Source organism: Rissa tridactyla, chromosome 2 (genome assembly GCF_028500815.1).
Source record: "Rissa tridactyla isolate bRisTri1 chromosome 2, bRisTri1.patW.cur.20221130, whole genome shotgun sequence".
Taxonomy (NCBI): domain Eukaryota; kingdom Metazoa; phylum Chordata; class Aves; order Charadriiformes; family Laridae; genus Rissa; species Rissa tridactyla.
The window spans coordinates 157,003,751-157,026,427 of NC_071467.1; the positions used below are offsets into that span (position 1 = coordinate 157,003,751).

A 22,677-nucleotide genomic window follows, 5' to 3' on the forward strand; every position below is an offset into this window, starting at 1 on the left:
AAAACTATATTTAAAATGTGACACTTGGTTAGAAGATAAAAAGTGTTCTGGGATATTTTGTGCAATGGAAACCAAAACCTGGCTGTAAAGTTTTCAGTTTCCCAGTCGAGGGAACTCCCCACTTATGCAGAAATCAAGTGTGCTGTACATCACGTTAAGGGAAAAGTAAACTCAATTTGAAAAGTTTTCTGAAGATGCTTGTGTCTGTAGCATTGTCTCACATTTTACCATTGCATTCATCATTTAGTTGGTGGTGTATACAAATTTTTTAGCTAATTTATTGCATATTCAGCCAGGGTTTGTATCACTTTAAGTGGAAAACTAAATCCAAGGCTGTCAATATTTATTGCATATTTTAGAATGACTGTTCTTACAAGCAGCAAGAATATGATCTGCTTCATTATTATGAAATGTGCTTTAATTATTAATTTCTACCATGTTGTTCACTTAACACTTTTGAGTGTTTAAAAGCCCTTTATTTTATAATGAGAACAAATATCAACTTCAGAGATATGAATAATTGCAGAGTAGCCATCTAACATTGTTTACATCATGTAAAAGAGCAAAGAGACCATAACTGTTTACCTTGTATTTATAAAAGTTAGGATCTTAGAGGTATTCCAGCCTTTAGCTAAGGATACTTGTCATTAAAATTTCTAGAGTCCAAAAATAAGTTATTTTATCACAGAACTTATTTTTTGAAAGCTATTTATTTCCACCCGTTCATGCAATTTGGTCACTAGAGCTACTATTACATTTGGAGAATATCTTTCTTAATAAGGTTATTTCATTTACATCCAATGTTGTGTACATCTGCAAACAGAACTTGGAAATTCAGATTTATATTAAATAGTATTTGATGCAAGATAATTTGTTTCACTTTGTCCTGCAAGAGAATTCTAATACACAGAATCAAGTAAATAAAAGACTAAGTAAGAGGGTGTCTTTGGAACATTCTAGTTATAAAGACAAAATACCTTAATTGTGAAATGTAATTGCCAGCAGACAAATTTTTTTTTTTTTTTATTTTCAATGTAGCCAGTGGTGCGTTTCACCAATGATGTAAAGGCTAAAAGATAAGTGATACCAGTAACTAATACAAGAAGTATTTTATTTTTGTTTCTCTATGCCCTAAACTACAAAAAGAAATTATTGCTATTGAGTAAAATGTTCAAAATTCTGTTATGTGTTTTCCTTCTCCGACATACATTCAGTGTCTGTTTGGGATATTGTGTTGAAAAGTAAATCAAAAGGAAAAATTAACTTTCTGATGAACCTTGCAAAATATGGTTTTAGAAATCTCTTAAAAATCAACCTAGGTTTTCACAGTAGCATCATTCTGTAGTATCTTATTAGGAAGCTCCTGTTATTTTGAAAGCCACAGAATTAAGCTTATAGGAAACATGTTACTTGTAGTTCAGTGAAGTGTCTAAAGCTTTACATTTCAGTTCTCTGTCCTGCTGCTGTGTTATTGTGGATACTTTGGGAAAGTGTTTTTTAAGGCTCAGAGTGGAACAATGTTGATTTTTTTTTTTCTGCTATCATAACTTCATCATTATTGTATCTGTTGAGATATTGAATATGATTCCTGGGAAAAAACAGTATATAAAATGGATGGATAAAGGAAATACTCTGTAATTGGCAAGGGGAAAAGGGCAGATGCGAAGTCATAATTAAATATAATAAAATACGTACAACTGTCAGAAACTTATTGTTTACTGCATTTTAACGATGCAATATAAAATAACCTGAAGTAAGAAAATGAATTGAATAGAACTAAACCATGAAGTTAAGCTGTCATTCCGAGAGCTCTTAACTTCTGTCTGATGCTGTAATGACAGAGTGAAAAGTTGTTTTGAGTTTCATTCATTCTTTTAGAGTCTGGGAAACACGAATATCCTGAAGGGTTTAGAAAATTGCATTTAAAAGAAGCAAACAGATAAACTGTAATGATCTGTATAAAATTATTATTCTTTTGGTTTTGGTGCCTTGGTTTCTGAATGTTGAAATATAGCAGATCTCCACTGGACTCCTTTTGCTGATGGAGGTAGAGAGAAAGCTTCTTTCAGTCACCCACTGGAGTTTAAGTTAGATGCCAATATTAGAGGAGGCTCTGTTTCTTTTTTTTTTCCTGCCTATACAGAGACACGGGATTGTAATACATTAAAAGGAGGCTAAGAAAAACCTTGCAGCAATTTTCTGAATGGATGTCAGCAGGGAAAGTGCTAAATTTTAAGCATTCTATTAAAGTCTGTAGGTTTATTCACCCTTCTGAATGGCAGTGTTAGGAATGACACTAGTCTTATTCCCTGTGTGGGGCCAAATGTTTGTGTTCTGTTGTAATATGTTCACAGATTCAGAATAATTGAGGTTGACAGGGACCTCTGGAAATCAACTAGTCCGACCCGGGTCCCTTGCTCAGGCAGGGCCACCTAGAGCAGGTTGGCCAGGACTGTGTCCAGATGGCTTTTGAGTATCTCCAAAAGCAGAGTTTACAGCCTCTCTGGGCAAACTGTGCCAGTGCTCAGTCACAGTCACAGTATAAAAGTGTTTCCTGATGTTCAGAGAGAACCTCCTGTGTTTCAGTTTGTACCCACTGCCTTCGGTCCTGTCACTGGGCTCCACTGAGAAGAGCCTGGCTCCATATTCTTTGCACCCTCCCTTCAGGTATTTGTAGGCACTAATAAGATCTGCCTGAGCCTTCTCTTCTCTGGGCTAAACAGTCCCAGCTCTCTCAGTCTTTCCTCACAGGAGAGATGCTCCAGTCCCTTAATCACCCTCAAGGCCCTTTGTTGGACTCTCTCCAGTATGTCCACGCAGTGAGGAGCCCAGAACTGGGCAAAGCATTCCAGGTGTGGCCTCGCCAGTGCTGAGCAGAGGGGAAGGATCACCTCCCTCAGCCTGCTGGCAATGGCTCTCCTAATGCAGCCCAGGGTGGCGTCAGCCGCCTCTGTGGCAAGGGCGTGTTGGTGGCTCGTAGGTGCTTCATAGATAACATTGTTGAAATATTGTGCCACCACTATAAAAGTATATTAACAGTGCTCCTTATGTAAGTAAATGTATTAGGTGTTGTCTTTAGTCGAAGTATTCACAAAGGAAATCACTACATAAACTATTGATAGATCCTTTATAATAGAATAGCATGTGGTTTTTTTTGTAAGGGAAAATTAATGTACCTGTTTGTGGTATGATGCAACGCATGTTCTTGTAGAGATCTCTAGTTTTTTTCAGCATTTAGCTGAACAACCACAATTAGTTTCTTAACTGGGGAATCTCAAAATCCTTTTAACTTTTTGTGCAGTTGTTCTTAGATTGGATTATTTGTATTTGGAAGCGTGGTGGTAGTTGGATAGGTTCAGATTTGCTTGTTGCTTATATTCAATTAACATCTATGCAGTTAATAGAGAGTTTTCAGTGAGAAGGGAGATAAGGAAACTCAGTTCAATGAGTTTTGTTATCTGGAATTAGAAGATTATAGGATCGAAAAGGAAATTAGAACTTAATTGTTAATGCCAGCGGCCCTGAAACACAGTAAGTACCTTTATAGCATTTGTAGGTCTAATATTCTGTAAAGATTTTCAGTGAAGGAAGTATGTATGATCTAGCAATGAGTTATCCCTATTAATTATTTCTGACGATTTTTCTCACTTCAATACTTAATCCTGTTGATACCTTGCTTCTTTAGTGCATCAGTGGTAAAATGAACTTGTCTCTTTGTCATTGAAAACAGCCTCCTTTGTGTTTGCAAACTGTTATGATGTCCTTCTTCCACTTTTTTAATCCCAGCCCTCATTCTTTCCATTCGTTACGTCTTCTAGATCTCTTATCTTCCTGATCTCAAATGGGTTTGTTCATCAGCTTATTATACTTTGTAAATTCATTTTGGTGACTGTTCATCTGTAACAGGTCTATGGTGAATATGAAAAGATTTCTCCAGAAAATAGGACCATATTTTGTTATTTGATATTGGTTGTATGTAGTAGATACTATGTACACATGTATGTTGGGGGTGTGTACGTGTGTATTTACATGTTTGTGTGAAAGGGTAGATAAGAGGATAGAGAGTTGTTCTTATAACTGTTTTAAAAACGATGGCTAAAAATTATTTAGGATGGAAGAGGTTTTGGGTTTCTGTTTAAGAAAATCCTGGAAACTGATTATTAACTCTCAACTGATCAGAATCTATAGCGATCAGGTTTATTTCTTCAGTTTTGTGAATTCTAAGTTGCTTTTCTTTTTTCTTTCCTTTTTTTTTTTCTTTTTTCCTTCCCCTTCTTTTCTCTGTACTTCACAGCTTTTGGAAATTAACTGGACTGGACTGACCAACCTTCTGGATGTTCCAGGACTGAAGTGAGTATATGTAAAGCAGTGTTTGATATTTCTTCATCCTAATAAACCCCAGAAAATCTAAAGACCACCAGCTAAATAATTTATGTTCAATTACTCTGAGCAGTTATATCTAATTAGGAAGTATATAAAATGGCTCAATACACAGAAGGTAGTGATTTCGCTACAAGTGTAAGTACGTTAAAAGTATATCTAATAGGTCTTACTAAAAACATTTTGCAAAGATAAATTTTATTTTGCTTTTTTAGTGTTCTCACCCTTTTCACATTCCCAGAATCTTGTGCATTTCCTATCTTCCATCTCCTAGGACAACAGAAAGACAAAGAGCCTTATTTTTCACACCAGTGGGCTGACAACGTCTTGGTTTATGGCTTTGTATGACATACATCTTTAGTTGCTTGTGTAAAGGTAGTTAGAAATACCTTAAGACTGTAATCAAATTAAATAAACTTTCTAATCCCTTCAAGTACTTATCTTTGAAGCTTTCGGTTTATTATATGAAGATCAAATATAGTAGCAAAAATATAACTAGAAAATATGCTTGGCTTATTCAGAGCTTTTCAAAATAGTACATGATAAAACCCCAAAGAAAAAAGCAGGAGCAGAGGTGGAAACCAAGCTTCTTTGAATCATTGCGATCCTAATAACGTTAAATCCCCATGAATATATTCATAATTATCAAGTTGTAATAGTTACCCAGGGGCTTTTTAATATTGAGACAATGGCTAAGGGGATAATGGCAGATCTGATACACGCTTGAATTTTGTGTCTAGTTCTCTTATTGGATCCTATACTCTCAAGAGTTGGCTGACTACGGAATTATTTTTTTATTGTTTAAAAACAAGAGTTTGAATTTAGGTATTAAATTAATCCTTTAGTGCTCAGTTGCATGCCTGAAACAGTTTTTGCTTTACTTAGACATGTGAAGCCATTGCATGGAATCCCAGTTGAACCGTTTGAAATTAGAACTTGCGTTAAGTAGGTTAATGGCTGCAAGAATTGCTTATGTTTCAAGCCGGCTGAAGACCGCCTCCCAGGAAAGGGCTTTTCTTGATGAGTGAGAAAATGGCTTTCAAAATACAGCTCCTGAGTAACAATTTGCTATTTGACATAACACTAATAAATTACGTTTAGTACTTAAGCTTACTAGGCTTCTGAGATTCATATCACGGTACTTATTTTCCTGACTATGAACACAAAACCTCAGATGTAAACAAAGTCTCGCTAAATATCTCAAGTTTATGGTTTCCAGAGCAACCGAGCTTGGCCACAGATGCATATAATGGTGCCATCTACATGTGGTATAGTTTCTATAGTAACTGTAACTGAGGTGACTCATGCTCTGCCTTTCCAAGAGATTTCTTTAGTGCTGTATTTGTTTTTCTTATCTGTATAGATAGATTGTATATTTTGGTAGGACGGCTTGACGTTATTGTAGTTGTTATAAACAGTGATGAACAAGAGATTGCTGCCACTCCGGGTACCTTTTCCGTCCTGCAGCTGTTGGCTGCACACGAAACTACTTATTTGTACTCTGTATGCAAATGTCTTCAGCTAAATGAATTTCTGCATTTGCTGCTGGAAGCTTCCCTGTTAGCTGTTGACAACTTCCATCGCTCTTCGTATATGACTCCACAAGGAGCAAGACACAAAAGTAATTCGTATTTCATCATTAATATAGCTTACGGAGGAGTGGAATTAAAATCTCTGTGAGGAGGAGCCAGGCTGGGAGAATACTCAAGTGCGGTCAGGAGGGAAGGCGGATGATGGGAAGATGAATTCTGTTATAGTTGCTTGAGCTGTAGTAAAAATACTCTGTGCAGTCAGAGATGCAATGTCTCTGCAGTGGTGAATAAAGACCACTTAGGAAAAGTAGATAGCTGCTTATTCTGTCACTAAAAATTAAGTAGAGCTAAACAGAGAGCAATACAACAGAGTGGGTAACTACCTGTTATTTTTCTGTGAAGAAATTGAGCTTTTGAAGGTATTTACTATAATAAACTATCTGAAGCATTTCACACTTTTCTAAGTGTTGTGAACTGAAAAAATAATTGTACTTAGAATCAATGACTTAATTTTATGATCTTAAGAAGGTCTTTATCGACGATGCAACAACATAAGGGTTTAAATTGATATATCTTTCTCTGTTCCTTGATCAGTGATTTGTCTCTTTTCCATGGATCAGAGCTCTCAGTTTAAGTAATAAAACAATAAAAAAGATTGTGATTTTTGTGTTGTATTCATGAAGAATACTTCCCAGCTGGGAACATCCCAGTTGGCTAATATTTGGTTAGATAAGTTTTATACAGCTTGAAAGTCTCATGTTGTTTTAGAATTCATTTAATTCATTAGTTAGTTATGATCTTTGGTATTCTTTTTCAGCTCCCTGTTTTTAAAGATGGAATATCCGCTACCTCCTTTGAGTTCAGTTTCTCTGTTTAAAATTCTGTGAAATTCCATTAAAGCTGGTTCATTTTTCACATTAATTTCTCAGATGTTTTAATGAACTTCAGGCATCTATGTTGGGGTAAAATTGTGAGACTGACCTTCGGAATCACAGAGTTGGCGTTTGGTCCTAGTGTAAAGGATTGTGAATCCTCCAAACGACGGGGCTCTGTTGTGCTTCAGGCTGTTTCTTTCTCTAATTTAAGGACATCTCCTGTAGTTCCGTTTGAACACTAATCAATCGCTGAACCTTTTGCTAGTCTAGGATAGGTTTAGTTATGCCTATAGCTTATTTCATAACGTGTGTGATCTTAGCACTGGAGAAGAGCACGATAACCTTTCCATCAAGGCAGCTCAGGTACCATTGCGCCTCTTGCACTGCTCATTTGCTTTCTCTGACCTAGGTCAGTTAGTTTTCTACATTAATCATCTGTTCTTAAGGCATGTGCTTTTCTGAGCATAAAGGCAGAGCTTTCCCTTCTTGCCAGGTAGGGACACTGAAAAAAGCATGAACAAAACAAATGTATCTGATCTCTCTGCTGGAGATTCATCATCAGACTTGTATTTTGAAAAGAGTGATTATTGCTTGTGTAGTTACCCTCACCTCAGCATTTTTTGTTTTCCTTTTCATGTTAAGACTGTTTGAGATGATTATCTTAAAAATTTAAGTCAACTCTAAAAAAAAAAAAGGGTTCTATTTTCTTGGCTCATTTTAGGGAAATTCTAACATACATAAGTTGAAAATTTGATGTTTAGCAAAACTGAACTGAGAAATTTGAAAAGCAACATATGTTACCATGACTAAAGGGAGCTACTTATTTTCGAATAACGTAATTATCTTCTTGTAGTCATTAGTTGTCTTAAGAATTACTGAGACTATAAATTTATAGGGTTTAGCGTTCATGTAGAATGAAAGTCTTTGTAAATATGTTTGGATAAGCCCTGCAAGAAAGGAAGATGCATGTTAACTCACAAAAGTTGAGAGGAAACTTTTCCTCTGAGCAATATCTTAACATTGTCCACTGTTGCTTCTTTTGGAGAATGAACAGAGGTCTGTTGATCTTGATACAGTCTTAAGTTTCTTCTATTCCTATTGTACTGGATGCCATTAAAAAGTCAGCCATATTCTATCATGTATCATAGTTCACCTGGATTTACAATGGAAGTGGGCAGCCAAGGGGATGCAGATTGCAAATCTCTGGCATGAAAGATCAGTGTGAATTTGAAATGGGCCAGATTGTATTTAATGGGTTAATCTGTTACCCATCTCTACCATTTTTTATTGCTCACCATGAAATTTTCTTCCCAAATTGAAATGTGATATATATTACATTTCACCGCAGCTTTTGTGTTTGTACGCTAGCTGTTGAGTGAGAGCTACCTCCCAACTGGAGACTGAGTCTTAGAAAAACTTCACAAGGTGGTTACACAAAGTGCTTAATCTGAAAAAAGTTCTAAGTAATCAGACATTATCAGCATCTTAATATCATAAAGACTGTAAAAGGAAAATCATAGTGTATTTTGGGAGAAATCATTCATCCCTGAAGCAGCTCCCACCAGCATTAGCGAGAGTGCACCTGAAGTTCAGAATATCTCAAGTATTTTTATAATTTTCTCTCTGAACCTTTGTACAACCCCCTAAAATCCTCCTGGATACTTGTCTTCCCTGGTGAACTGTACCACTCCAGTTCTGCCTTTTTGCCAGTGTAGGCAATGTGTGTAACCAGTGGTGTTGGTCTGACAAAGTACAGATTTGTTGTTGGTTCAGACCCAAACTGGGTGAACTCGTAGCTTAGGAAATCTTTTTCTTTTCTGTGTTTGTGAGGAAGTATGGGGTTGGGTTTTTTAAATGATTCATTACCAATGTGATCGTAGTGCCACTCCCTTTTTGCCAGAACAAAACCTGTTTTGCTTCCCTAGGCTATATTTTGCTCAGCCGCAAGCATGTCTTCTTTGTTTCTGTTTTAAATGATGGTCCTCCCAGATCAAGAGGGCAACTTGTTTCATAACAGTACGGGCATGGTTAGCCAAACTTTCAGGGACAGTTAAATCATTATTGAAATACAAAAGTAGATTAACAGTTAACATCTGCTGGGTTATATGCAATGCAGGCAAGAAAACTTATGCAACAGCCTTTTACCCTGGGGGGGGGGGGGGCCGGGGGGGGGGGGGGGGGGCGTAAGGGGGGAACTTGGTGGTGGCAGGGAAATGAGAATTTTTTATTCATCTCTGTGGTTACTGCTGTTCAGTGTCAGCTGCTTCCACCTGGTGGCCATTTTCACAAGAATCCTTTATTTTAAAAAACAGATGTCTTCTACCTTCCCCAAAAGGCAAATGTTTTCTCCATTTAGGTTGTTAAGCAGCAAAAGGAGTATATTAGTGTGACATACTTTGTGACAATTAAACACATGTTAACTAAGGATTATTTTCCCCAACAGTGGCTTATCAGATACAATAATATTGGATATAATATCCAACTACCTGGTCCTTCCAAATAGAATTACAGTCCCCCTTGTCAGTGAAGTGCAGATTGCTCAGTTGCGGTTTCCTATACCGAAGGTAAGTATGTTTCTGTTAATACTAATGGTTTGGTATTTAGTTTTTTCTGTAGTAGTAATAACTGTTAGATTTGCACATCTGTGTGAATTTCTAAATATAGTTATTGCAGTAGTACAAGTTATTGTGAATCCAATCACTTGAAATGATTGATTTAATTTATAAATAATGTCTGTGGAGTTAAAGTTTCATAATAATGCCAAGAAGGATTTTTTTGTTTGTCTAGAATCTTAACCATATTACTTGTTAAAATATAGTTCAACTGGAGAAGACTAAAAAGTTAAGTAGCACATGTTTTGTGTTATCACTGCAAAGTATTGTTAGGGCTCTTCTCTTGAAAGTTGTTACTACTTATTGCTACTGATGCTACAGTAGCATGGCATTTCTTGATATAACTGGCAAGTTTCTGATTGTTGATAACAGCTTTTCTTTTCAGGAATCTCTTTAGTGCTAGGTCTGCTGTGTATGTGGGTCATCATTGATATCCCTCCATTTACAGTGTGTCCAAGCTAAGTTTCATGTTAAGGAAATCGCAGTGGAAGTTATAGAACACGTATTGCATAAACTGTGATGGCACAGAGACTTTCAGATTACTACATAAACTCATTTTTTCCTTTTTCAGGGTGTTCTAAGGATACACTTTATTGAAGCTCAGGACCTGGAGGGGAAAGATACTTACCTAAAAGGGATTGTCAAAGGAAAGTCGGATCCTTATGGAATTATCCGTGTGGGCAACCAGATTTTCCAAAGCAAGGTCATCAAAGAAAATCTCAATCCAAAATGGAATGAAGTTTATGAGGTATAATCAATAAAAATACGTTGCTGTGTGTTGTCTTCTAAAGCTTCTTTTGTTAAAGAAGGTAACTCTGGGGACTTCCTTGAGGAGCTTCGTGTGTCTCCCTTTAAAAGCCCAAAGTTGTGTAACAAAACAGAAATTCTCCATTGATGTATATACTTCTTTTGTCTTAAACTAAGCATCAGTAGTTCTGAAAAGCAGTCTTGTCTCTTAAAGCCAACATTAGCAAATCGCAGCTCAAAAGCACTTACACTTGCTCTACTCAATAAATTGCATCTTTTTTAAAGCATTTCCTTATTGATATGTTTTAATACACAAAGGGACTGTAGTTCAATGTTTTACTGTGACTATGCCATTTAACAAAGGTAGTTAGTTTTACCATTGACAGTGCTCTCTTACTGTACTTCCAGGCCTTAGTATATGAACATCCAGGACAGGAGCTAGAGATTGAGCTCTTTGATGAAGATCCAGATAAAGATGACTTCCTGGGAAGGTAAATGTTACGGAGAATATGCTTATTGGTATTGAAAAGAGGTGAAATATTTTGATATAATTGTGTTTGTTTTTTTTTCTTTTTGCATTTTGTTGCTGTTGTAGTTCTGCTATATTACTACATTTATAAATTCATGATCTTTTCAAAATGGTGGTAGTAAGTAGTTCCCTAGTTACTTCATATCTGTAAATATATGTATATAAAAATGTGTTTTTGTGTATATACACATCTATATGTTTATATATTTTTTTAAAAAAAGGTAAGTATTGTGGGTACCCAGAAAAAAAAAAGGTGGGTTTTTTTAGTAATTGTAACCTACCTGCTTTCATAAGCAGCACTAACTCTTAATTATTTCTTCATAAAAAGTTAATATAGCTTTATAGCTGTGTATCTTCTTCATCTTCATAGTTTTTAAATGGCTATCTCACAGTTTATTTTTCTCTGAGAGCTTATCTTAACTATTTGATTAAAAAAAAAGATTGCTGTAATGCTTTCGCGAACATTACTCACTCATAGATTCCATAGGCCTACCTTTTAGTGTTTACCCAGAAACATTTCAGGGTTTTAGTCAGCTTCTTTCTCCAGTAATTTGTCACCTTTATTTCTTGCAGAGTTTTGGAGCTTCCCATTGTTGCTTTCCATACAGAGTAGAACTCCCTTATCTTTCCAGCTCCTTCTCTCTTAACAGGAGCAACAGTACCTACTTCTCTTCTCATTAAAATAAAGAAGTAGGTAGTACAAAGGCTTCTTTTCTTTGCACTTCCCTAATCTTACACTGAAGTGGTGGGGGGGGAAAGTGGCATAATGTGTACATCAGTACTAATAAAATAAAAAGCCATGACAAATGTTCGTGCACTGGCATGTAGTTGTCTGCCCTGTTTAATTTTTAGTAGGTTCCCTGTACCTTTTTAGCTTGTGTGAACTAGCGCTCTTCCAGACAACGCCAAAGCATGAATTTGGTCATAGCATATGTCCAGGGGCTATTTCCAGTGGGTAGTTTGGATGTAGTCACTGCTCTGAGAGTTTGGTCGTACATATGTGACCCATATTGTGCCAGTTGCCCTTGTAGCTACAAAATGGGCTCTAGTATAGGTATATTTTCTGTTGTCCTGTATTCATCATCGTTCAGCCATTGCATTCCCTACTTCTTCCTCTCTTAGGGGCTAAAAAAATAGTATTCTGCTCTTGTGATGTCAATGGAAGCCTGGATGCTCAGCAAGCACAGGGTGGGATTTGAGTTCTGTATTAAATTTTTTTCTTCTTGGCTAAAATACTGATTTTTTTTTTCCTTTTCTTTTTTCTAGTTTGATGATAGATTTAATTGAAGTTGAAAAGGAGCGTCTTCTAGATGAGGTAAGTGTTCTTGTATTATTATTTTTTTTTCTTGGGGATAGTTCCTGTATGTGCTTGAATAACCTTAATACTATAGAAATAGATTCTTTGATGACCAGTACACTGGTTTAAGGGATATCTGAATCGGTGAAATCTGAAGAATAATGCCATCCTTCTTCTTGGGGCTTTAAGATTACTAGTATGTGAATGCAAAAAGCAGTAACATATATTTGGTGAGAGCTTTTTCTTGCAGGAGAATAGTTAATTACCCAGTTTAACTATTGTTATACTTAGCAGACTAATTTTTGCCCTATATGTAAGAGAGATTGTTATTAGATTTTACGTATTATTAAAGAAGTATGTTACACAGGGTTTGTATTTCCAGGCCATCTTTACAGAACTTAAAGAATTCTCTTAATATTTTAAAAATGCTTTTACTGTATAACATAGAGGTTTGCGTGGCTGTTTTTGTTATTCTGTGTTGTAATATTAAATGTGAAATAGGAAATTTTAAACAATGAATTAGATCTTTTCCGGTTATGCAGACTTCAGCTCTATGAGATTTCTAGTAGAGTTTAGCATTTCCTAAATGTCCTAAAGAGGCAATTGCAATCACGTATTTGGCGTCAGATTATTTCACATTACTTTGCTTAACTTTTAGTGGTTTACTTTGGATGAAGTGTCCAAAGGGAAATTGCATTTAAAACTGGAATGGCTCACATTGATGCCAACAGCTGAAAATCTAGACAAGGTATGAAATGAACGCATTACTTTTATCCTAATCTTAATTGTTGTGGGATGTTTTTTGTTGTGGGTGTTGTGGAGTTTGTTGGGTTGTTCTTGTTTGGGTATTTTTTTGTTTGTGGGGTTTTTTTGTTAACTATATTAGAAATTTAATTCTCTAGCTGTTGTGAATTTGGATAAACCTGCAACTTTATTCCAAGCTGTTTGTCTTTAAAAATCTCAAACTAGCCATAACTGTCAACGTACCCTTGTGGCATGGGATTTTAAAATGCTTTTGTTGTCCTCTTATTTTCTCTTAATGTTATGGTTTGAGGATATCAGCTAACATTCATTAGCCTGCGAGATAAGGTTGGATATGATATTGTAATCTGTCCAGTCTAAAAAAAAAAATAAGGAAATGGGATGGAAGTTTCCATAAAAATGGGTTTGAAGTATCTATACAAGTCTTAAAAACTTACTTCTTATGCTACATAGTGTGCATTTGTGAATGTTTGCATTTTGGGAGGTGTTTTTAAAATATTTTTCAGGAATGGGACAGAAATAATAGAATCATATAATCATAGAATGTGTTGGGTTGGAAGGGACCTTTAAAGGTCATCTAGTCCAACCCCCCTGCAGTAAGCAGGGAATAATATTATTTGATTTTCAGAAAGGCTTACAGTATGTTTTTGGTTTAGGTGCTAACAAGCATTAGAGCTGATAAAGACCAAGCCAACGATGGGCTTTCTTCTGCATTGCTTATTCTGTATTTGGACTCAGCAAGAAACCTGCCCGTAAGTTATATTCTGATGGATACCCTTTTGTCACGGGTATCCCTTGTGTACTTCCAGCATGTCTTGCTTGGTAGTATGGCACACTGCTTTACTAACACACATTATGCCATATTTTCAATACTTTCTCTTGTTTCAAAAGGTGTAATGTAAGGTCCACATTTCTACTAGTATAGTATTATAGATATATATTTAATAAAACATTACTCTTTAGTCAGTGTGATTTTTCTTTAAGGAATGCTCCTTTCCTGGACTTGAAAGGCTGCATGTTTTTATTACACAGTGTTTTCCATAAATAGTGTGAGATTAGCATGAAGAATTTTAAGGAACTAACTGGGAAAAGGCCCGCTTCCTTGAGTTTGGGTAAATCTGCTTGCTTTGGTTTATTTGTTTTAGGGTAACTGTGGTAGATTTGAAGATACCGAAGTCCTCATCATGAAATTATTACTGTGCAGTTGATGTTACAGTGGCAGAATACTTGTATGAGGTTTCTGTCAGGTTGTCATTTGGAGTATTGTTTATTTGTTTGTGCAAAACAAAACCAAAAAAATTAACGGTTCTGTCATTGTATGGATTATACCATGGGACTGTGAAATAGCTTGTTTATGACAAGTGCAGGCCGTTTGGTAGTTTATTTCAGATTAGTAAAGTAAAGCTTCAAGTAGTAAAGTAAATTATAGCAGTAATAAAGTAAACCCTACCATAAATAGATATGGGAAACACAGCACTGAGTTTTGCTGCTTTTCAGCGTTGCTGTTAGATGAGAAATTCTGGAAGTGATGGCTAAAATACTAATCAGAGAATAAAGTTTTCAAGCCTCAGATTTTTTTTGCATGCATTTTAAAATTTGCCCACTCAAATTTAAGTTAAAATGCTGCATCAAACAGAGTGGTGACAAACGAAAGCTTAGTAGCCTAAACAATTTATATCTCTGACTAGTGATTTCATGTCTGTTCCAGGGTGTATAGAACAGTGTTTGGAAGCAGTATTTATAGGTTATTTTAAAAGCTAAAAAGATATAGCTTATTTGGAATAGAGCCCTTCTTTATCACAGAAAAAGTCTATCTGCCATCTCTTTTGTGCAGTAGATATAAATCAAACCCATTTCTGTATTTTCTTGTTCAACTACTGGATTTTACTCAAACTGTTGCAAGTTTAATATATTTGTAAAAAACACTAAAGCCTCTTACTTAAACTGAATAAAGTTCTCACATCTGCAGTTTCCAATTTTTTTCCATACAGCTCCGCTTCTCTGTATTAGATTAGCTTCTCCAGCAAATACTCAGAGGCTTTGTCTTAAGTTTAATTTTTTCCCTTCCTGTTTTAAACAAACATTCTGTAACATTTTTTCCCTCCTTTGGAAAAGTCAGGCTGCAAGTCTTCAGTTCTACCTACTTAGGGGAAGAGCAATTGAATCTAAATGTCTTAATCAGGACTTCTAATCAGTAGATCGCTAAGCTGTAGGGCACAGAAAGGGGAAGTTCTTTGCATAAAGCTGACAGTTTGGAAGTTTGGGAACTGGATCCCAAACTTCTTATTGATGTGTCTGATGTTCTGTCTACAGTACAAAATTGGCTGGGTGGATTGAGTATAAGGATGGTCGTAGTGTGGGACCTGTTTAACCCTCTTTTTTTTTTTCTTGCTCTACCAGCCCAGAAAAGCAGTTGCTACAAATCTACAAATGACTCAGTATTTAACTTCAAGTAATTTTCTTTCCAGAAATATGTTATAAAGAATATAATAGAACATAATATTGAACACCTGAAAATTCCATGTACAAGAATAAAATAATACAATACTGTGTTAAATTCAGTTGTCCAAAACCAGATATAAAAAGGCTTGATAGTTTTGTTGGTTAAAAATATCATGAGAAGACTACTTCATGCAGGAGAACTCAAAAGTTTCCTATGGATGCTATAAAGACAATGCTTAGATAATACCATGGAGCTGCTAGACAAACTGCAGTGAAATGTAGTGAATACAGCTTTTTTATGTCTATTTGATTCTAATATCTTTACATTTACAACATTTACAAGACTAAACATGAAAGTCCGCTGGCTTCTCATGTTGTGTTTATATACACTGATAGGTGTCATGTAGTGTAATAGCAAACATAATTGCTCTTTTGGATTTCTTGTATTTATGGTAAAGAAAACGTTCAAAGATAATGAAGTGTTAAAATTACACAGACCCTTATTAATAGTTTTGAAGACTTTTGTCCACAACTTTAATGTTACAGATGAAATATTTTCCAGATGAATAAGTACTTCTTATTACCTTCAAAATGGATTTCTTAAGTTAATGCTTATCGTGGGGTACATTTTAAATCTTCTCATCAGCCTTGTTTTGTTTGAGCTGTAGTGGATAATTCCCCGCACAGGCATTTTTTTCATAGTTGTGGGTTTCTGAGGCGCTTGTATTATTTATCTGAAATATGTTTCAAGTGAAACAGAAACAGTGTAGAAGGTTGGTCTCTAAATTTACTTAGTTGGATCTGGCATATAAATCTGAACTACCAATAGTTAACTTGGAAAGTGGGTTAATATATTTGAATAATTAATAAAAAACAAAAATCAAAAGACTTTTCACCTTGTTGCACTACAGAAAATCATCTAACAGATGAAACTATTTGTAATGACAAATATTTACTTACTTTTTGTTATCTGCTGTTTTCTCTGGAATCCTTTGACTATTTTCCTTAACTTTTTTGTGTAGTAAAGCTGCTTATGCATTCATTCTGCCACAATCCCATCACTCTGCTTTCTCCTTCCATTTCCATCTTCCTAAGAGTATCTACGAGGGAAACTTTGGGTGTGGATACTTAAAAGAGAGGAGAGCATCGGGACTAGTCTTTTGTGAAAACACTACCTCACTCTATAGAGCACTATTTGTGAGTTCTCTGGTATTATTTGTATTGTACCTTTTATCTGCCAGAGTGTGGATTAGTGCTACTAAAGCCACTCACTCTAGTGGAATGAGAGCATGCAATTTGTTTTGCTGCATGGTTTCAACAAGTGTGCATTGTTTTTGTGCTATTTTTATTGCATTTTAAAGGCTACTTAAATTTCATTGATCAGCATATCATTGGGTAAGTAATTAACTTTTTATGATAAAAACCCAAGATAAGTTTGTTATTAAAGCTCTTACATTTAACTTAAATTGCTGATTGATTGAGAAATAAAATGCATACTATACTCGCACACTGTGTGCTGGTGAATTGTTGGCTTTTATTGCAAAGAAATTAAACTAATAAATATTACGACCAACATCCTTGTAGTTTCTTTAAAAGGTGATGCACTCAATGTTTGTAAGAACTTGCAACCTCTCCACGCTGGTTCAAGTATTGCTTTAAAAATGGGTGTGGTTCTTTGTGCGCCCCAAAATATAAATTCCCTTGTAAATTCTATTTCACTTCATGATGCTCCTTGTTTTGCAAATTCCCAAGCTCCCTTCCCCCCCACCCCCACCCCCCCAAATTAGTCTGTAGTCAGGAAACTCCAGGCTAGGGAGAACAACCAGGTAATTTTTTCTGCTTGAATTTAATGTTGCAAGATTATTACAAACTAATGAGCCTCTGAATATCTTACACTTAAATCTATAAACACAACCTTGGTATCTTCAAAAAGAATGAGAATCTGTTCAGAATAAGAACTGTCTTGCCCGGGAGAGGTGAATATGCCATTGTAGATTGTGCAGATAAATTTATTGCTGGCTGGCTACTTGTGGCTTGTATCATAAACATTGATTTAAAAACACCTTACACCACACACCCCGCACCAAAACCCTTTCTCTGGAGTCCTTTCAGTTAGTTTCTGTGTAGAAGTTCATTTTAAAGTATAAAAAAATAAATTAGATCTATTACCAAATCTTTTTAAAACTTAATGAATAAGAAGTGCAGTTCATAAGCTATGGTTCAGTTATCTTGGTATTAAAAATAAGAAGTAGTTGCTGTTTCTTTTAATTATAAAAATACTAGATAGATCCTAAAAATAATAATTTTTTTAAAAAATCAAAATGCTTGCTAAAGAGTGTAGCCCTGACGTTTTTGTGGATCTTAGGATCTTTGCATTAGGACACGTCGTCTACTTATGACAGCATCTATTTAGACATTGGACGAAATTTACCAAATCCCCAAAGCAATTTGTGAGTCAGAGTAGAAGAGCAACCAATTTACAATAGCCAGGGCTGGATTTCCTTCAACGGTAGCGTTAACTGCCTTGTTCCGCAGTTGCACAGGTGCTAGTCTTGCAGAAAGCAAGCGGATGACATTTATGGCTGGAGGCCAGGAAGAGGAGAGGACTGTAGTAGCCCAGAGGTAATAAGAGCTTCAGCAGTCATAAAACTGCACCTTGTTTTCAGGGCATCTTTAAACATGAGGCATTATGCACACATTCACACCTGCAAGTTCAGATACCTAATTGACATGTAACATGAGTTAGCTGGGGAGGCGGGGGCTGAGGGATTGGTAAAAAGAGGACTCACTTTATATAGGGAGAGGAAAATCCAGTGCCCTGAGTGCTCTCTGTTCCTTTCTGGACAGTTTATCAGCTGCTGGGAACCTAGATTCATGACACCTAATTCAGACATTTACCCATTTAAATCTGATTTATCTGAAGTTAAGGAGTATGAAAGAGTTCTTAGTGTAATTTCCAAAGGTGAATAGCACTAGTTTTATGATACATTATCATTAGCTCATAACAATTTTTTTTTTAAATTTGGTGTCTATGTAATATATAAATTATCTGTATTTTAAATCAGCTTTTACAGATCTGGTCATCAACTGAGGATACACTCACAGATTTAGAAACTTCTAAATCCCCATTTTAACCCAAAGCAAGACTTAGTGAGTCAAAAGAACTAATGAGTCGTACTCCAAAGCGTATTGAATTAGGATCTGGCTTAAAAATAAAACAACTTGTTAGCTGCGGTGTAACTTATGGGTTTCTTATTAGAATTTACTGCAAATGTCACTGGCTGTTACAGATATTTGATTTATTCCACTCAGTTATCAGTTTAGTTCTTGGATACCTGTCCCCTTTTCTATAACTGCAGACACTCAGAACCATAACAAGACAATTTTGTCACCGAAGGCAAGACCTTTTCTTGGCTTTTTATATTGAACACTCCCTTTTCTTCTCCTCGTCTCCTCCTGCCCAGCCTTTCAGCCATCATCCTCTTGGACCTGCAGCTCCTTCCTTTGGAACCTGAAGTCTGGCTTAAACATATTTGTCCCAGCGGATGTCCTCCTTGGCCTATCCTTGCTATGATTCCAGAGGACATGTTCATTGAACGTGGTCAGACATGTTCAATATCCAGGAATCATTGGTTGCCTGCCTTTATAATTGATCACATAGGTTTGTTTTTGACTTTTAAAAGTCTTTGAAATAATAATATAGAGGGGCAAAAAGATGTGTACTGAACATGCAGGTGCAAATCCGAAGGAAGGATGGCCAGTAAGTTGGGAGGTAGCTTAGGATTCAAAATGATCTTCATGAATTGAAGATATGATCTGGAAAAATAAGGTACTTTTCCATCGAGGACGATCATTGTACCCATATAGTTATAGGATGGAAATAGTTGTCTGATGGATAGCTCTACAGAAACAGATCTGTAGTTGTGCTGTATCGTGCTGTTATGAAAGACAAACACCATACCATACATAGAGAGAGGAGCGTAGCCTGTAGGATGTATGTACTAATCCTTATGGTCTACTGAGCCATTATTAAGGCCCTGAGTTTGGCCGCAGCAATTTAAGATCTGGAAGACAGCAGTGATGATGACAAGAAAGCCAATAAATGTGACTAGCAGAGGAAGAGTAACTAGGATGAGTTTACCCTTAGGAAGTAAAGGTGGGGATGGAAATGATAGAAGGCTGCTGCAAACAAAGTGACTTTTTAATGTCTGGTCAGAAATCAAGAAACAACGTTTAAACTCCAGCAAGGAACATACCTGTTGGGCATTAACAAATTTTCTAATGAAAAGGATAGTTAAACATTAGGATTGATATGTCTAGGGATATTGTGCAGTCTCCATCTTTGAGGGTCTTTAAGTACAATAAGTCCCAAACATATCAGATAAATAGCTGTGGAAGATTCCTTGATTTTATTTTAAGAAAAATAATGAATAAAAAAGATCCCACAAAACCAGCCCAACCTTATTCCTAGTTTTCTCCAGTTTCATCATATGGGGTGTTTATTCTGAAATAGAAATGTTAAAGCTGAATGCCAGGAATCTCATCATATATATTGGCCAACCTCAGGATGTGACATTGCAAAAGAAAATGTAAAAATGTATTTCAGCACAAAGGCTAAATCTCTCTTCATATTTTAGTCACTTTTGGATTTGAATTTCAGGAAGGCATTTCTTTTCCCAGAGCATTAATATCAATTCTTGTTCATAAACCAGCATGTTTAAAAAGGCCATTATGCAATTTTTTTGTTGCCCCACACTACAGCTGTTAAAGCAGAATTCTCCCTGGAAACAAAAATTTGCACTTGAAGAAAAAAACAGACAAAAGTATAGTAACTTGAAATCTGTTTTATTTCAAAATAGTATTTTCTGAAATTATTTCTTATGAGCTGAATGCAAATTTTCTGCGATATTTTTGTACTTCACATGTGTCACTTCAAGAACAATATATTATTCTTATAATAAACTTAAAAATTTGCATAATGAATGGAAAGTAGTCAGAGGTTTTGTCCTGCTAAATCAGTTCAAATTCCTGTTGTTAGTTTATTTGCATGTCTTCATTCAACTGAGTAAAGTAGTAGAACATCATCCTAGTGAGCATGCAGTATTTGTATTATTCATCTGCTGAAGAGGCTCAAACGACAGATTTTTATAATGATCTAAGTCCTATCAATACTTTTAGCATAGCAATTTCTCCCATAAAAGGACTCCTTCACATAATTACTTGACTTGGGTGTCCCTGCCCAGGGCAGGGGGGTTGGAACTAGATGGTCTTTAAGGTCCCTTCCAACTCGAACCATTTTGTGATTCTCATCAGAGAAGCTTCTATGTTGTGAAAATATACTTAACCAAATTTTAAAGAGATTCATTCAGAAGGCAGTCCATAGCACATCAGGTATTCAATAAAACCTGTTTTGTGAAGTCTCTTTATTATAGTAAAACCTGGTAAGGGAAATGTAAGTGGGATGAAAGTAACTATATTAGTTTTAAAGCAGAATACAAACATTCAGAGAGGACAAAAGGGAAAAAAAAAGTTTTGTCAGACTTCTGTTGTTGTTGTGGCTCCTTCATTGTTCTGTTTGAAAGATTTTTGTGGGTTTTTTAGGTTGATTTTTTTTTTCCCGCTTTGTCCTTTGTTGTCATGTCATAATTAATTAACCTAGTGAAATTGCTTCATTGCATGACTTACTAACCCTTCCTATGTTCATTCTCTCCTGACTTAAAAGCATAATCCGTTAGAATTTAACCCTGATGGCTTGAAGAAGGCTGCTGTTCAGAAAGCCCTAAAGGTAAAATTAATATAGTTGTCCATTTAAGGTCACAGACGTAATTGGAAATGCACAAATGCCTGCAACGCTTCGCTTCCAACAGTGGGCGGAATTTCTGTTGCCAAGATATATATTTAGTGCAATTCCGTTTTACTTAAATTTGGTTTCAAGAAGCGGTGAAGACATTGGTAAAATACTATGGTCTGTGGTAATCTGAATTTTAGATCAGTTGAGGGGAGTATAGACTGCTTTAGAAGACTGGGGAAAAAATAGTCCTGAGAGCTGATTTGAAGTAGTAACTAAAGAACAAGGCTGACATGAAAGCTAACACATCTTTTACCTACTGAGTGATACTTTATTGGTCAGCTGAGTGACTAGCCAATAAAATCAGTCTCTGACATGTTTTGAAGTGATCTTGTTTCTGCTAGATGTTTTTAGAAGGCTTTACGTCTTTTATATAAGTAATAAATAACTTTAGACCAGCTTTTTGATATGGAAGACATAAGACTTGAGAGGGAAACTTGGAAGGCTTAAGCCAAGTTCTCAGCTGCAGAAACTTGGACAAGAGGCAGTCTCTAATAGACTCTCAACGACAAATCTCACAGTGGCAGGTGTCAGAGGTACGTTATAAGTGTGTGTACGTATTTCTGCCCATTTAGCATCGATTAAAATTATTTATATTTACATATCAGCATAAGCAACAAGGGTCTTTTTGTCAACTTCTGTAGTTTCATCATTTTATGAAGAAAAGGGAGTTTCGGGCATCTTTTTATGAACAAAGGAAAAATTAAACAAATTGCACCTACCATTTTTAAACACCATCAACTGGAGTATAATCTGACTTTCTGTTCCTTAAACCTTTGTATTCTGTTGTCTTTGAGAGCTAAATATTTTTTATTAGGAATCATGAAAAAAAGAAATGCAGCATTCATCCAAGAAAGGAGTGCTTTCTTAGCAGCTTTTTTTCTAAAGGAAAGTATGGTTATAAGCAGTGTGTCACATTAAAGTCGAGTAATATTAGTGGAAATATTGATGTACAAACTGTAAGTCCAGATCCAAAAATACCTAAAATATGCACGTTCTTAATTTAAAAATATAAAATATTTTAATCCCTTGGTTGTAATTGTGACCTTACATGCATTAAGTAGATTTGAACTAACTTTCTGTTTGCATACCTATCTGTACAACTTCCTACATGGTAGAATTCAAAGTATATTATTAATCATGTATAGTATATTTTCTAGGCTTTTAAACTGTGTTAATACCTGCTTGAGATGATTAACTTTCATGTCTAACTTTTCTTTCTGACTTAAATTTTTGTTAGGTTAATTTAAAATTTATGAAAGAAACATACAGTTGGGAATGTTCCTTTGTGTATATCATTTGTTTCTAAACTGGTGTTTATTTTCACAGTTTGATGTAATGCTATACACCTGGTGAGCAAGGCTCAGATATGGCAGATGGTTGATTCTCTAATAAAGAGTATTTGGTAAACTGTAGAAATATACATCAGGTACATTATAGTGCATCTTCTTTCTCCCAAAACTGAAAAGGGGGAAATATCAATGTTCTGATACTACATACAATTTAATAATACTACTGCAATGTAAATAAAGTAAGCTTCCTGAGTTTGTTCTTTCTCCATATCTCCCATCTGCATGCAATATTAATTTTGCAGCCTTAACTATGCTTCATTAGCTTTGGGGGTTTTAATGCTCATTAAAGGATAAGCATTTT

The 22,677-nt window shown here is 35.6% G+C and overlaps 1 protein-coding gene across 3 annotated transcripts in view; it reads left to right on the plus strand.

The window, feature by feature from the left end:
• The window catches only part of ESYT2 (extended synaptotagmin 2), a 91,265-nt gene that overhangs the window by 53,263 nt on the left and 15,325 nt on the right, over positions 1–22,677 (plus strand). Inside the window, exons 7-14 of one of the 3 annotated variants that reach the window (XM_054190146.1) lie at positions 4,295–4,350; positions 9,231–9,351; positions 9,971–10,147; positions 10,555–10,637; positions 11,942–11,990; positions 12,631–12,720; positions 13,391–13,486; positions 16,272–16,373. In XM_054190146.1, the coding sequence (XP_054046121.1) occupies positions 4,295–4,350; positions 9,231–9,351; positions 9,971–10,147; positions 10,555–10,637; positions 11,942–11,990; positions 12,631–12,720; positions 13,391–13,486; positions 16,272–16,373 (774 nt within the window). Of the gene's footprint in view, positions 1–4,294; positions 4,351–9,230; positions 9,352–9,970; positions 10,148–10,554; positions 10,638–11,941; positions 11,991–12,630; positions 12,721–13,390; positions 13,487–16,271; positions 16,374–20,898; positions 20,962–22,677 lie in introns of all 3 variants that reach the window. The other 2 variants (XM_054190147.1, XM_054190148.1) reach the window with 2 other exon arrangements.